A 12,100-nucleotide genomic window follows, 5' to 3' on the forward strand; every position below is an offset into this window, starting at 1 on the left:
CAGAACAACCAGTGCTTCAATTCCTATGAACAGTCAATGGCCAAGAACTAATGAGTACCCTGAATAAAATAATTTCCCCTTAATCTGAAAGTCCTTCTGCTAGGAATAAAAGGCAGCTAACATCAGCCTACAGGAACATCCTCCATAAGTTTAAGTAGTCAGACATTGCTTATAATCTTACTGGAGATGGCATTTTTCATAAAGTTTATTTTCTTCCTATGACACAGCAAGGAAAAGAACCTGAGAGCTTCTTTCCTCTACTCCAATACGTGTATCTTGGAAAGCATTAAAATGTGAGCACCACAGCAGACTCCCAAAGGCCCTCATAGATCTTCACAATGGCCAAAAGTTCTTTTTCTTTCATTGGCCTGTGTGCACTGGGGTAGCCAAAATACTCAGCTCTTCAACTGTCTAAATTAATTTTTTGGATCTGAAATTTGCCAATTCCTTGAGATCCCACAATGCTACTTTTGTTTAGAAAAGTGATCCTTTTCTTCCAATAACTGCTCAAAACCACATGCAAAATTGCAACAGTTACATTGTAACATCATAACAATTACAAATCAATTAATAAATCCATGGCATCCTGATACCTAGGATGTTTGAAAAAAATAATGTCATAGTCTGGCTGCTCTGAATTATTATTGTCTAGCATCTAGAACATTCTGATACATTAAAATACCCTCTAATAGCAATAATCTATTTATATTAAAAAAAATAAGCAAACACCCAAGCAGCTGAGATGGAGCTATAAGCATTCATCCGTCCCAGACTCCGCTTCCAAGGAGGAGTCGTTCAGCAGTGCTCTCCTGCTTTACTCAAAAACATTGCTGGACACTTTTTGAAGCTCACAATGAATTGTTTACCACAATATGACTGCACAGTATGTATTGATTTTCTTTCTGGACTACTCAGTAAGAGGTTTAGGACGAAAACAAGCAGGGGTAACATCAGATAAGCTTTCCAGGCTAACAGCTGTAGAGATTACCATACTTAATTGAGCAGAGTGTCCCATGGACAGGGCTAATTCCACAGAGGCGGGACTGTGGATCCAGGGATGTTGCCAACACTGGAGGATGGAATCCAGTGTGTGGGATGCTTAAGAATGGAGAGGCGATTTGGATGAAATAATTTAAGATGAAGCAATAATGAAAAGAATGCAGGAAACCAAGCTTCCTTCATTTTTAGCCCAAAATGACTTAAAAAAAAAAATCCCCAGATTATTTTTCCACCTAGTATATCCAAGTTATTGATTAAATTAGGCAGAGGTTAAAGTGAAACAAACCCATTAACACAGAACCCCCTCCCCCCCCCATTAGTGCTGTTTAAAGCAGGAGGGTGAGCACAGAGGGAGGATGTGCTTGTGGTTAAGATGCTGAGATGCTTGTTTGCCTCTAGGCTCTGCCGCAGGCTTCCCGCAGAGCACAGCCCCAGTGACACCGGCAGGGCTGTGAGGGGAAGCTGCCTCCCACCGAGGACAGTCCTCTGGTGGTAAAAATAAACTAAAATTACAAGCTTTGTCTTCTTTGGAAGATGCTAGCACTGGAAAACCAGCTCTGCAAGTGCCATACTTCACTTTAACCTTGTCCCTAACCTGTTTCTAACAGAAACGGGCTAGCAAAGCTGACACTGCTGCAGTTCTTGCCTGTCATCACAATCCCCAAGGGGCACTCCCAAGGACATTCTGGGCAGCGAGTCAGCACTCCTACAAAGCCACTCTTCACTGCCTTGTATGCAGGTTCCCCCAGTCCACCATCATCCCTCTGACAATATTTATCTGAGGTAATTTTTATTCACCCAAATACCCATAGTTGTAAAGACCTGGCAAGTGTAGAACCATGTAAGTTAAAAGCAACTGAAGCTAAAAAGCTCTATCCCAGTGGCTGCCCTCACTACATTATTTGCATGATGCCTCCCAGCCTCCCAGCCTATTCTCTTCCCTCTTCTTTCTAGATGTTACTAGACAAAGCTTTTTTTTCTTTTTATTTTATTTTATTTTTTTTTCTTTTTGTAGTAGGCAATATTATTCTCCCTATTTATTTGAAGCTGAATAGCCCTAGGATACTGTTGTAGTCCTACATATTACTAATGACAGCCATTGGTAGAAGTGATTCTAGTAGTACTTTAATTGAAATTTGTCTTAAAATTGATTTGTGAATCTAAGAATCAAAACCTATGAAATATTCAGCTAGGAGGGGCTCTTGTAGTTATGCCAAATTAATAACACATTCATTCATGTTGAAAAATCCCACTATGTTCATTTCTTACATGCTGAAATAAACACAAATAGAATCACATTGTGGCAGTTTAGAACATTATCTGATTGAAAAAAAATTGAAGCTTTGCTTTAATGAAATAATTGATATAGTTAATTTTTTATGATGTCTCAAATATTTCCAATGAAGCAAAATCGTTGTTGGAAAATGATTCTCCTAGAATGTAATTCATTATAATGAACATATTACTGTCATTAAAGAACTAAATATTTTAAGAGCTGCACAGGAGATGAGCATCTAACTACTTCCATTAAATTAATAATAGATTTTCTTTCTGAACCACCTCCACTGTTTTTAATCTCCTACTTAAATATGCAAGAAAGGCACAACAGATTTTACAAATATATAACATCTATTTATTAAAAAAGCATGTTATCAGCACACTTCAGGTTTGCATTCCAAGGTTTGCCATGGTCACAGAGAATTTTAATGGCAGGAAGATTTCACTGCCTTTGAAAGGCTAAAAAAATCAATAAAGATTTCTTAGTAACTAAGATGACGGAATGTGTAAAGCCTCATTCAAAATAAAAGTATAGTGTAAGAGCTGATACTGTTTTGAATTAAAAAAAACTTGGAATGTAAGAACCAGGGGAAGTTTTATTTTCTAGATGAACATGGTAACAGCTTTTGTATACTTCTTAGGACATCTCAATTCAGCATCCTATCCTAATGAGTTGAAATGAATATTAGCAATTTTGTTACCCCCAAAGGGATTTTGTATGCATCATGACATCAAATTAATGGTCATAGCTAACATTAATGCTGGCATTTTGGAAGCAGCTTGCTAAAACAGCTGTAGGTCAGGTAAGTTTCCAAATAAGTGACTGAAAAAGGAAGAAAGACTAATTGTCCTCATGACTTGGCAGCAATTTCTAATTATCTAACAATGACAAGATTTAGGTTTTAGGAGAAATGTTGCATAGCAGCCTTATTTTTTCTCTGGAACTAGCCACAAGTCACATTATTCACACAGCTAATCATGGAAAAATTTGGCTTACAACTCATAACTTTTGAAAATCATGTAAAACATCTGCCAAGATTGAAGGTCCACACCCTGGATATTTTTTAACAGCAAATGGCCCACATATACCTTGATTTTTTTAAGTACTGGAAGGCAGTGTTTGGGGAAAAAAGGGCTATAATACTAAATATAGTTTGCAATAATTTCGAACAGGTAATTTTGAATTGAATCAAAACTCTGGAGTCACTAGATCTACAAGAGGGAAGAATAGCTTCCTTTAGAATTATGCAGTTTCTTGCCTCCAATCGTTCTGTGAGCTGGGTCCAAACTTTTGTTGTACAAATTGCCTTGCCCTAAACAGGGGTTCCTATACAAAGATTCTGCAGCTTAACTTGACATCATATATCTGTAAAAGGCAATAGAAATAGAGCTGTAACCCCAAAATAGTGTTTGAGGGGAAAAATTGGAATGACTTTAGTCAGTAGTAAAAAAAAGAATTGTGCAGGATGCTGTAGAAGGGTTAAGTACTCAGGCTTGTACCAAAATAGAAACTGTCTTTTCAATGCTCAAGGAAATGCATCCAGAATTATCCCCAGCATTAATGTCTTCCTGCTGCAAAATGAACATGCAACATATACAATGCAACACAAAATTCCCCTGTTACTTTTAAAATTCCTTTAACAAATTAAAAGCAGACTCCAAAACCAAAACAAACCAAAACACCCCCACCCCTCAAAACCAAACAAAGGCTAATTAGTGATTTGTTTTGAAAAACTGTAGTGAGGTTGGTGTCATGAGAAAGCTAAATGCTGAAATCAAACCCCTGAATGTCTTTCCCTGTCTTTGGAGTGTGATGTTTTGAAAGCTATAATCTCTGTACATTGCAATGTTTAGATTAATTTCACAGATAAATGTCAGACACTTCACAAGATCAGCACATGAAGTGGACTGAAATCACTAATAAAAGATAAGTACAAAAAATGTTCTGGCATTAGTAATTCTAAAACAACAGAAAAAAATAGCTTAGATTTTGGAATGATCTACCTTGGATAATGTTTTACATTGTGACACCAAAAGTAAAAAAGAACCAGAGTCAAGACTGAGTGATCTTGTTCCTATGCTCCTCTACTAAAGCCCTTCTTCCTCAGGTTATACTTTCCTCTCAGAAATCAGTTAATTACTATATGTTGTAATATATAAACACAAAGCTAACGATTAGTGACAACTTCCAATCTAGTTCTCATAGCTATGTATTTTGCATACAATTTAATTAAATCTAACATAGCTGTCAGCTATGGCAATCTTTTTTCCAAAAGAAACTTGAATAGAAAATCCTTTATTCAATTGTATTGACTATAATTTTACTGCACTTATGAATGATGATTTATGAAACAACACATACTATAGAGGTGGGAATGCAACCAGTTTTAGATTGATTTAAAAACCTGTGCTAATCTCTCAAATTGTTTGAGAAAGATGAAATGTGGTGGGCACCAGTTCAGCTAGGACTTATTTTTCTTTTTCAAATTTCTTTCTGCACTGCTCACTCAGAAGCAAGAGCTTAGATTCTTTTATCAGAAGAAGTAGACTCAGCTGTTACTGCTAATTTGATGTTGTACTGCAAGTATGGCGTAATTGTGAGCAGCTAGACCACCAGGGGAGTTCTGCATTATCCTCATTTCACTTGAGAGGGCAAAACTGTCCAAAGAATGAATAGAAGATGTCCACTATTAAAATAATAAAAATGTAAAAAAGACTAGTAAAGCCCAAAAAGTAAAAAGGAGCAGCTGTCAGAATTTGACAACTGTTGAAACATAATGTTCTTTTAAAATCCAAGGCATCTGTACGTTATGATACATGTTGCCAAGAAAGTGATGTCTTTATTACAAAAAGTATAATTTGTAACAAAAATGAAAGGAATTGTGTGTTTAGGTGAAATTTAAAAGATTGGTGCTTGTTTCTGCACTGATTATCACAAAATATTGAAATGACAGTTTTGGAACTGCTCATCCATATGTTAGGATATTAAACAGCTGAACACAGTCAAACAGAAGGTAAACAGCAAACAATCAATCAGGCAACTTTTCATCCAAAAAAACTGATTTAAAAAAATGTTTGAATAGTAATTCCTCTTTTACACTACCAAGCTAAAGTAGAACTACACTGTTTTCTCAGATTTTTTATCCATTAAATCTTTTTGCATATTCGTCTCTACTAACTGAAGAAATAACTTTTAGTTTGATAGGAAGAAGATTCAAGATAAACTTCATCAAATTTGCCTTTACAAAGTAATTTATCTATAATTTACAGAATGTGACTGAAAGACCTTGCTCTTCTGCAGCTTTAAGAGAAAATATTATGCTTGATGTTCTGAAAACCAATTGATTACTTGAATGTTGTCATTTGAAACTCATTATTAATTACTTAAAAGCCCACTTAAAAACTAGCCATTGCCAGACAATTTACCCATACATTTTTGTACTAAAAGCTTCTTTTATTACTCTCACGTGTGTGCCATAGTATAATAAGTAATTATACTGCCACTAAGTGAAATTTATTAATATTAATGTCATTTCTAGATAATATTAATAAATTGATGATTTAGCTTGCATCTGGCTAAAAATTAGCTAATAATTTACTACACCAGCACAGGTTTTCAGATTGTCTGGTTTTGTTTAATCCCTCAGGGCAGTTTCTTCTGGAAATGGATGGAGATGCCAAAAAATCTCTTTAGAGAATTTGCTAAAATACATCCCCCCCCACCTTGCAAGTAAAATCTTTCCAGTTATTTTCAAAGCTCAAGATGGATTTGAGATTCTCACAGATGACAACAAAAAGTTTGAAACACTGACATCTACTTAAGAGAAAACAGAAGTAAAAAACCACGCTACAGGGCTCCAGCTGCCAGTCAGGAATAATGGATCATTTACTTCTTCAGGTCAAGAGAGTCCTCAGGTCCTGAAATCAGTGGCACATGTGCAGAGATACCTCTCATGACAGCAGCTCTTCAGCACTGCTCAAAGTTTCAGAACCAAACTTTCCTTGTCTCCTCATTTAAATATACAACACTCTTCTAATCTAAACCTAAAAGTTCTGTGTTAGATTTGAGTAGTCTACATGAATAAATCTGTTGTCATGCCTACTGCAGGAGATTCAGATCATAGTGATGACAAATCTTCTGAACATCTGCAATCCACAAGCAAAATGTATTCTGGCCCTTTCAAATCAAACAGCAGACTCCAAAACTTAAAACCCATGCAATACGCAAAATACTAAATTTCCCTTATTTGAATCTCAAAGAGTCTCAAAGTGTAAAATGTTGTTCCCTCTATAAATGTAGAAGCCTACCTAATAATTTCCTTTCTTAGAAATCTTTTTTCTGGATGCAAGTTTGTCACTGCCCTGCTACATTGCACCGGGGTTCGAGGGGAATGACAAGTCACAGAAAGCTGTTTCAGAAGCTTCAGACTGTCTGCTTACAACATCAATAGCCTTTGTGCAGTTCCAGCCCCAAGAAATCAAACCATGAAAACACCAGGATAAGAATTAGGGGGACGAGGCTTTTATGCATTTATTTTCAGAGAAGTACTCAAAATCAAAGGGAAAGTTCTAGATGTGAAGTTGATAAGAATTGTGGTTATCTGCCTTATGGAAGTTATGATTTCACATTAAATTTACAGAACAATTGTTCTATGCAGTTATATAAAACTACACAAATTTGTTTCAATTTATCTATAATCAAGTTCAATAGTAATTCTGCCATGAACTTACACAGGAGCAAAATTAAGGCACTGTTTCTTTAAGGTTCTCACTCAACGTATTAACTACAATATATGTGTACTAGTACTAATCTATTTATTATTACAAGGCATATTCCAGAAATTGCTCAAAACTACTTTGTTAAACATCTGTATAGCATCAGCTCCTGTAGAGCTGACTGCATATAATATTTATAATTTTTGTTACTAGTCCAAGCATTAATGTTGCAACCTAAAGCAGTCCCATCCAAACAACTTGTCCTCATCCTTTCTATCAGATTGTTTTAATAGTACAGCAGAGGTTTTCAATGACTTTAGGTATTGCTTGTAAGACAACGAAGGGTTACTCCCTGCACATTAAAAACACTACAGTTGCCACTAAACAAGAACAAAAACAGATGATGAAAGAAAGAAAGGAGACCATTCAAGACATGATCTTGAGGGCCTGGTACAGCAGAAGATAGCTATTGCTGGCAATGGTAACTGAAGCTTGCAGGTGGGGCTGTGGTATTGCCTAATGCTAAGAAGAATTTTAGTGTTCCATCATGCCTTGGGAAAGGTGGAAAAACCTGGCAGAGTTTTTCATACAGTGAGAATTGACAGCTACTGCATGTCCCTTACTCATTTAGTGCAGTTATGTGATCTGTAGAAGACTCAGAGAGGTAGGTATGGTACAACTACTGCTTAGGAGAAAAATAAATGATCTGAATGGAATTAGGGAACAACAGAAAATGAAGTCTCTTAAGTGAACTCCTGGACGATCTCATGCTAATTCAGGAGGAATGTGCTTGGACAAATTAAGAAAACAAAGGCCATGGATTGTTAGACCTTGTCCAAATTTGAGATCTAAGAAGTCTTACATGATGGAGACTATGTTACACTTCCAATTATCTGTAGAATCTCCAGAGAAACCTCTCCTAAAATGCCATCTGGCTATTTTGCTAAAACCACAAAGAAAAACTGAGAACATTAAATTTTCCAAAAGAACTGAAGTTGGAGGTGAAGAAAAAATAAAGCAATCTATTTCTCTTTAGAGCAGTTTCAGCCCAGAATTTGAGGGAAACTGTCTCTCATTACATGTACATCTAAGTCTGTCAGTCACCTGCTCAATTGTATGAACTTCACATACCCAAGGGTTCTCTTAATTCAAGGTTTGGTTCATCCTCGCACTCAGTTTAGAAGTGGTGCCCCATCACATAATTCCTTTAACTGACATGGAGTATTCATAAATCTCAATATTAAAAGGAAGAGAAAGTAGATGAGAGAGAAGGGAACAAATTTATGATATTTTCCTAGCACAGGGCAGGCCCTGAAGAAACTAAGAGAAAAGGAAAGGAGGAGGTAAAGGATTGGCTCACTTACCTCTGAAATTACAACACCTTTGCAAACCAATATTCAAAGGTCTGCAGGAAATAGAGGACAGATAAAGGAGGGATAAGGTAGAACTCAAGAGGGAAGAATATGGCAGAAAAAAGAGGAAAGGGTCAGAACAGCATTAGTTATGTTTGTTCTGAGTCTAGCTAGAAGGTTAATTAATTGAAAAATAAACAGAAATGCACCATACCTTTTCTTTGTCACTGGCTTCTCGAGCCACAGTAGAGCCCTGAAACAGAAAAAATGGATCTAAAAATGTGCATATGTCAGAAACTAATTTGAAAATGTTATGATAACAGGTCAAAAAGTGGATGAACTGTATCCTTTTGAACTTGACAAATGTTTTAAAGAAAGGTGATCCAGTAGGTAGAATGTGCAGGACTGCTGAACTACTGCTATCATGTGAAGATGCATCATGAGAGAAGAAGGATGGATTAAATACTCAAATGCTCTACTTCTATTGTCCTCCTAATTACTGGAGCTTTTCCTCATCTCTCATCCTCATTTTGTGTATATCATTGCTGGAAGTTTAGTTTGCTTGGCAGACTTCTCATATTTTTTATTTTTTGGTGCCAATTTAGCTGCACGGATATGGAACAGCCTATTCTGTATAACTGAACATTTGTATTACACATTTGAAAAAGATGTCACACAATATAAATACAAAAAGTATTTAAAAGATCATAAAGTACAAACAAGAACAATACGTCTCACAGCAACATGGAGTAAAAAGAAGAGACCAACTGTGGAATCACAAGACTTACAGTGTTTGCCAAAGACAATTTGGATTTTCTTTTAAAATTATTTTTTAGTCTAAAACTAGTGAGCAATATGGTGCTTTCTGAATAACCTGGAGCTGACAAAAAAAAAGACTCTATATATTTCCTTAAAAATTTCTTGGAGTGGGACCACACCTTTAAATACCCAGCATGTGTATATCACGTAACAGCACAGCAAGAAATAGTAACTATAAATATGGTAACTGGACATGGAAAGATGGGTAGATTAGCTCTGCTGTTTATTAAAGGGTGTGCATTGTGTAAAGAACTGCTGGAGTGGAGTCCTACTAGTTTAAAGATGTGAGGATCCCAAACCAGACCCTTTTATAGCATGTTTTATTCTGTTTACAGAAAGAAACTTAGAAAACTCAGAAGCGATGGACAGAAAAGATACATGGGACAGTATGTCTTAGTTATTATGTATGGCCCAGAAGAAGGGATTTCATGTAATGATTCTTAACTGATAATAAAGCCTGGTAAAAGTGTAACATTTCATTTTACTCAGGAGACACATTTTGTATTATATTCTGTGCTCCAACAGATTATTAGGTCAGAAAAGAGATCAACTGAAAACCAAACTGAAGGAAAAGAAAAAAAGAGTCACATCAGTAAAATTTAGGGAGGATGTAAAATTTAACATTTGGTAAAAAATGACATTGAAATAATTTTAACAAAATGCATCCATGGCCAAAAAAATACCCTTGAAATCCTATGCTGATTTGTGGTCTTTTTTCTTGTATCTACAGAGGTAGAGACTTGTGCTACAAAGTGAGTTCTAAGCTGGTGTCAAAAATATTCATGTACAAAAAGGACTCTGAATCCACAACTGCAGATGACATAGCAAAGAATATAAAGAAAAAGTAATTTATAATAAATTCAAGTAATTTATAATAAATTCAGTGTCACTATAAATATCTTCAGTGAAGGAGTTTGTTTTGAGGAATATGATATTGATGTTAAATTTGAATTGCATGAGAAGTTAAAGCCATGCTGTCCAGCTGGACGAACAGAAAAGACTACAGAAGCATCCACAGAGGTAAATAACACAAAGAGCTGTTGACACCAATGCTAAGAACATAATGTATATAATTACAGTTTCTTTCTGTTGTGCTTTCATGCCCTTTTTAATGCATCTGTACATTATGATGCTCTAAATCACAGTTCTCTCAAATTAAAAAAAACAAACCTTCTCTGGTAACAACTGCTGCCAGTAATACTGAATATCAGCAAGTAAATTGTTGACAATCTGGAAATCAGTTCTTAGAAATCAAGTTCAGTCAACTATCTAAGCAATTGCTAAGGAGACTTGACCGTAGGAAAGGATGGTGCACTACATAACATTACAAATCTCCTAATACAGAATGATAAATGAACATCTTAAAACAAGCTTGCAGATGCACTTAGTAGTTCAGCACATAGAAATTAAATGTATTAGAAAGAAGTAGGTTTCTAAGAGGATACTTTATAGAGGAAATTAAAATATCATCCCTTGGGTAGAAAGACTAAGACTACATTTTGGGTATTTGTTGTAAGCCCTGTATACTAACTACGGTCAAAATTAGAATGAGCAGATAAAGCTTCTGAATCAAAACTAAAACAGATCTTATGATAAAAGCAGATATCTTGGTTTTTCAAAGACTCTTCTCCTTTTCACTTGAATTATTTTTAAAATATCAGTTAAATTATTAAGCTTTTGTCATAGTAATGTACTTTGTTAGCAACATTTGTTGGTTTAAATGATGCTATTTAGTTGTTTTATAAATGCCGTCTGCATAATCTACTGTGGCTTTCCATAATGATGATAAAAACTTGTAAGAAGCAGAATTATTATTGTACTAGTGTGAAGGGGTTTACCTTTAACCACTAGCAGCATTTAGCAAACATACCTGGCTAAATTGCTGCACTTAAAAATGCACAAAACAGACACATTTCTATAATGTCTATAAAACCACCCTTTAGTTTTGCTAAACCTAGGTGTAGAATGAAATATGCTGGCTGTTGCATAACACAATTTAAAATTAATTAAAATACTGAGCAATATTCAAGCATCAGCATAATCTAACATTTATAACAAAGATTTTCAGCTACTCTGTCAGCTACTTAATCAGCAGTTATTTCTCACCTTTAAATCATATTTTCTATAAACAGATAAACGATGGCTGAACACATTTCTTGTAACAACCATATATACTTCAACTCCATCAACAGTAAGCCGGTACATGCCCAAAAACTGGGGAAGAAGTGTATTCCCATGACACTCCACAATAAACTGCAAAATGAAAAAGCAGAAATTAGCATTGACATATATTACATAAATATATATTTAGATTTTAGATATAGAATACCAAAAAACAATAATTTTTTTCCTGAATATTTGTGTGGTGACAAACCTTCAAAGAATTATGCAGAAACGAACCCTCTCAGGAGGAAGTAATTCTTCTTTTAGGCCAGTATGTAAAAATTAAAATACTGAACTGCTTAACTTATAACTCTGAATTTCCACAGTCTCCTAGAAAGAGGAGACTGTATTGGACAGACATTTTAACTTTTATGTTAACACAAAAAGCAAACCTAAGCAGACAGCATGTATTTGGTAGTTATGTCAAAACCCAAGTATATTTTTGAACATCACACTGCTATAATCCGTACTGTGTTGTCCCTGACTATATTTAAATTGTATGTTTCCCGATTCTCACTATTTGTTTATGATGATGAACTTTTATGGTGTTGTCACCATATTATTTATTATCACCAACTTTCTGTTAGTTCCTATGTGGTAGTTGCATTTCGGGGGTCAACAGAGCTGAGCAATGAAGTGCAAATTCCCTGTATTTTTTTATTTATGAATTCTTATATTTCCTTAAGGTCACCATGTTCCATTACAAATGGGTTATTAACCTTGAAAACATTTGCCACCTGCAACCTTTTTTTTCCTAATCACTTGCCTTACAA

The 12,100-nt window shown here is 35.3% G+C and overlaps 1 protein-coding gene across 3 annotated transcripts in view; it reads right to left on the bottom strand.

Moving 5' to 3' along the window:
- PIP4K2A (phosphatidylinositol-5-phosphate 4-kinase type 2 alpha) overlaps positions 1–12,100 on the bottom strand; it is a 109,758-nt gene that overhangs the window by 12,227 nt on the left and 85,431 nt on the right. For 2 of the 3 annotated variants that reach the window (XM_021530384.3, XM_077788506.1), the window contains exons 5-6: positions 11,271–11,417; positions 8,560–8,598 (exon numbers count right to left, since the gene is read on the bottom strand). In XM_021530384.3, the coding sequence (XP_021386059.1) occupies positions 8,560–8,598; positions 11,271–11,417 (186 nt within the window). The remainder of the gene's footprint in view (positions 1–8,559; positions 8,599–11,270; positions 11,418–12,100) is intronic. The other variant, XM_021530385.3, reaches the window with a different exon arrangement.

Source organism: Lonchura striata, chromosome 1 (genome assembly GCF_046129695.1).
Source record: "Lonchura striata isolate bLonStr1 chromosome 1, bLonStr1.mat, whole genome shotgun sequence".
Classification (NCBI taxonomy): Eukaryota; Metazoa; Chordata; class Aves; order Passeriformes; family Estrildidae; genus Lonchura; species Lonchura striata.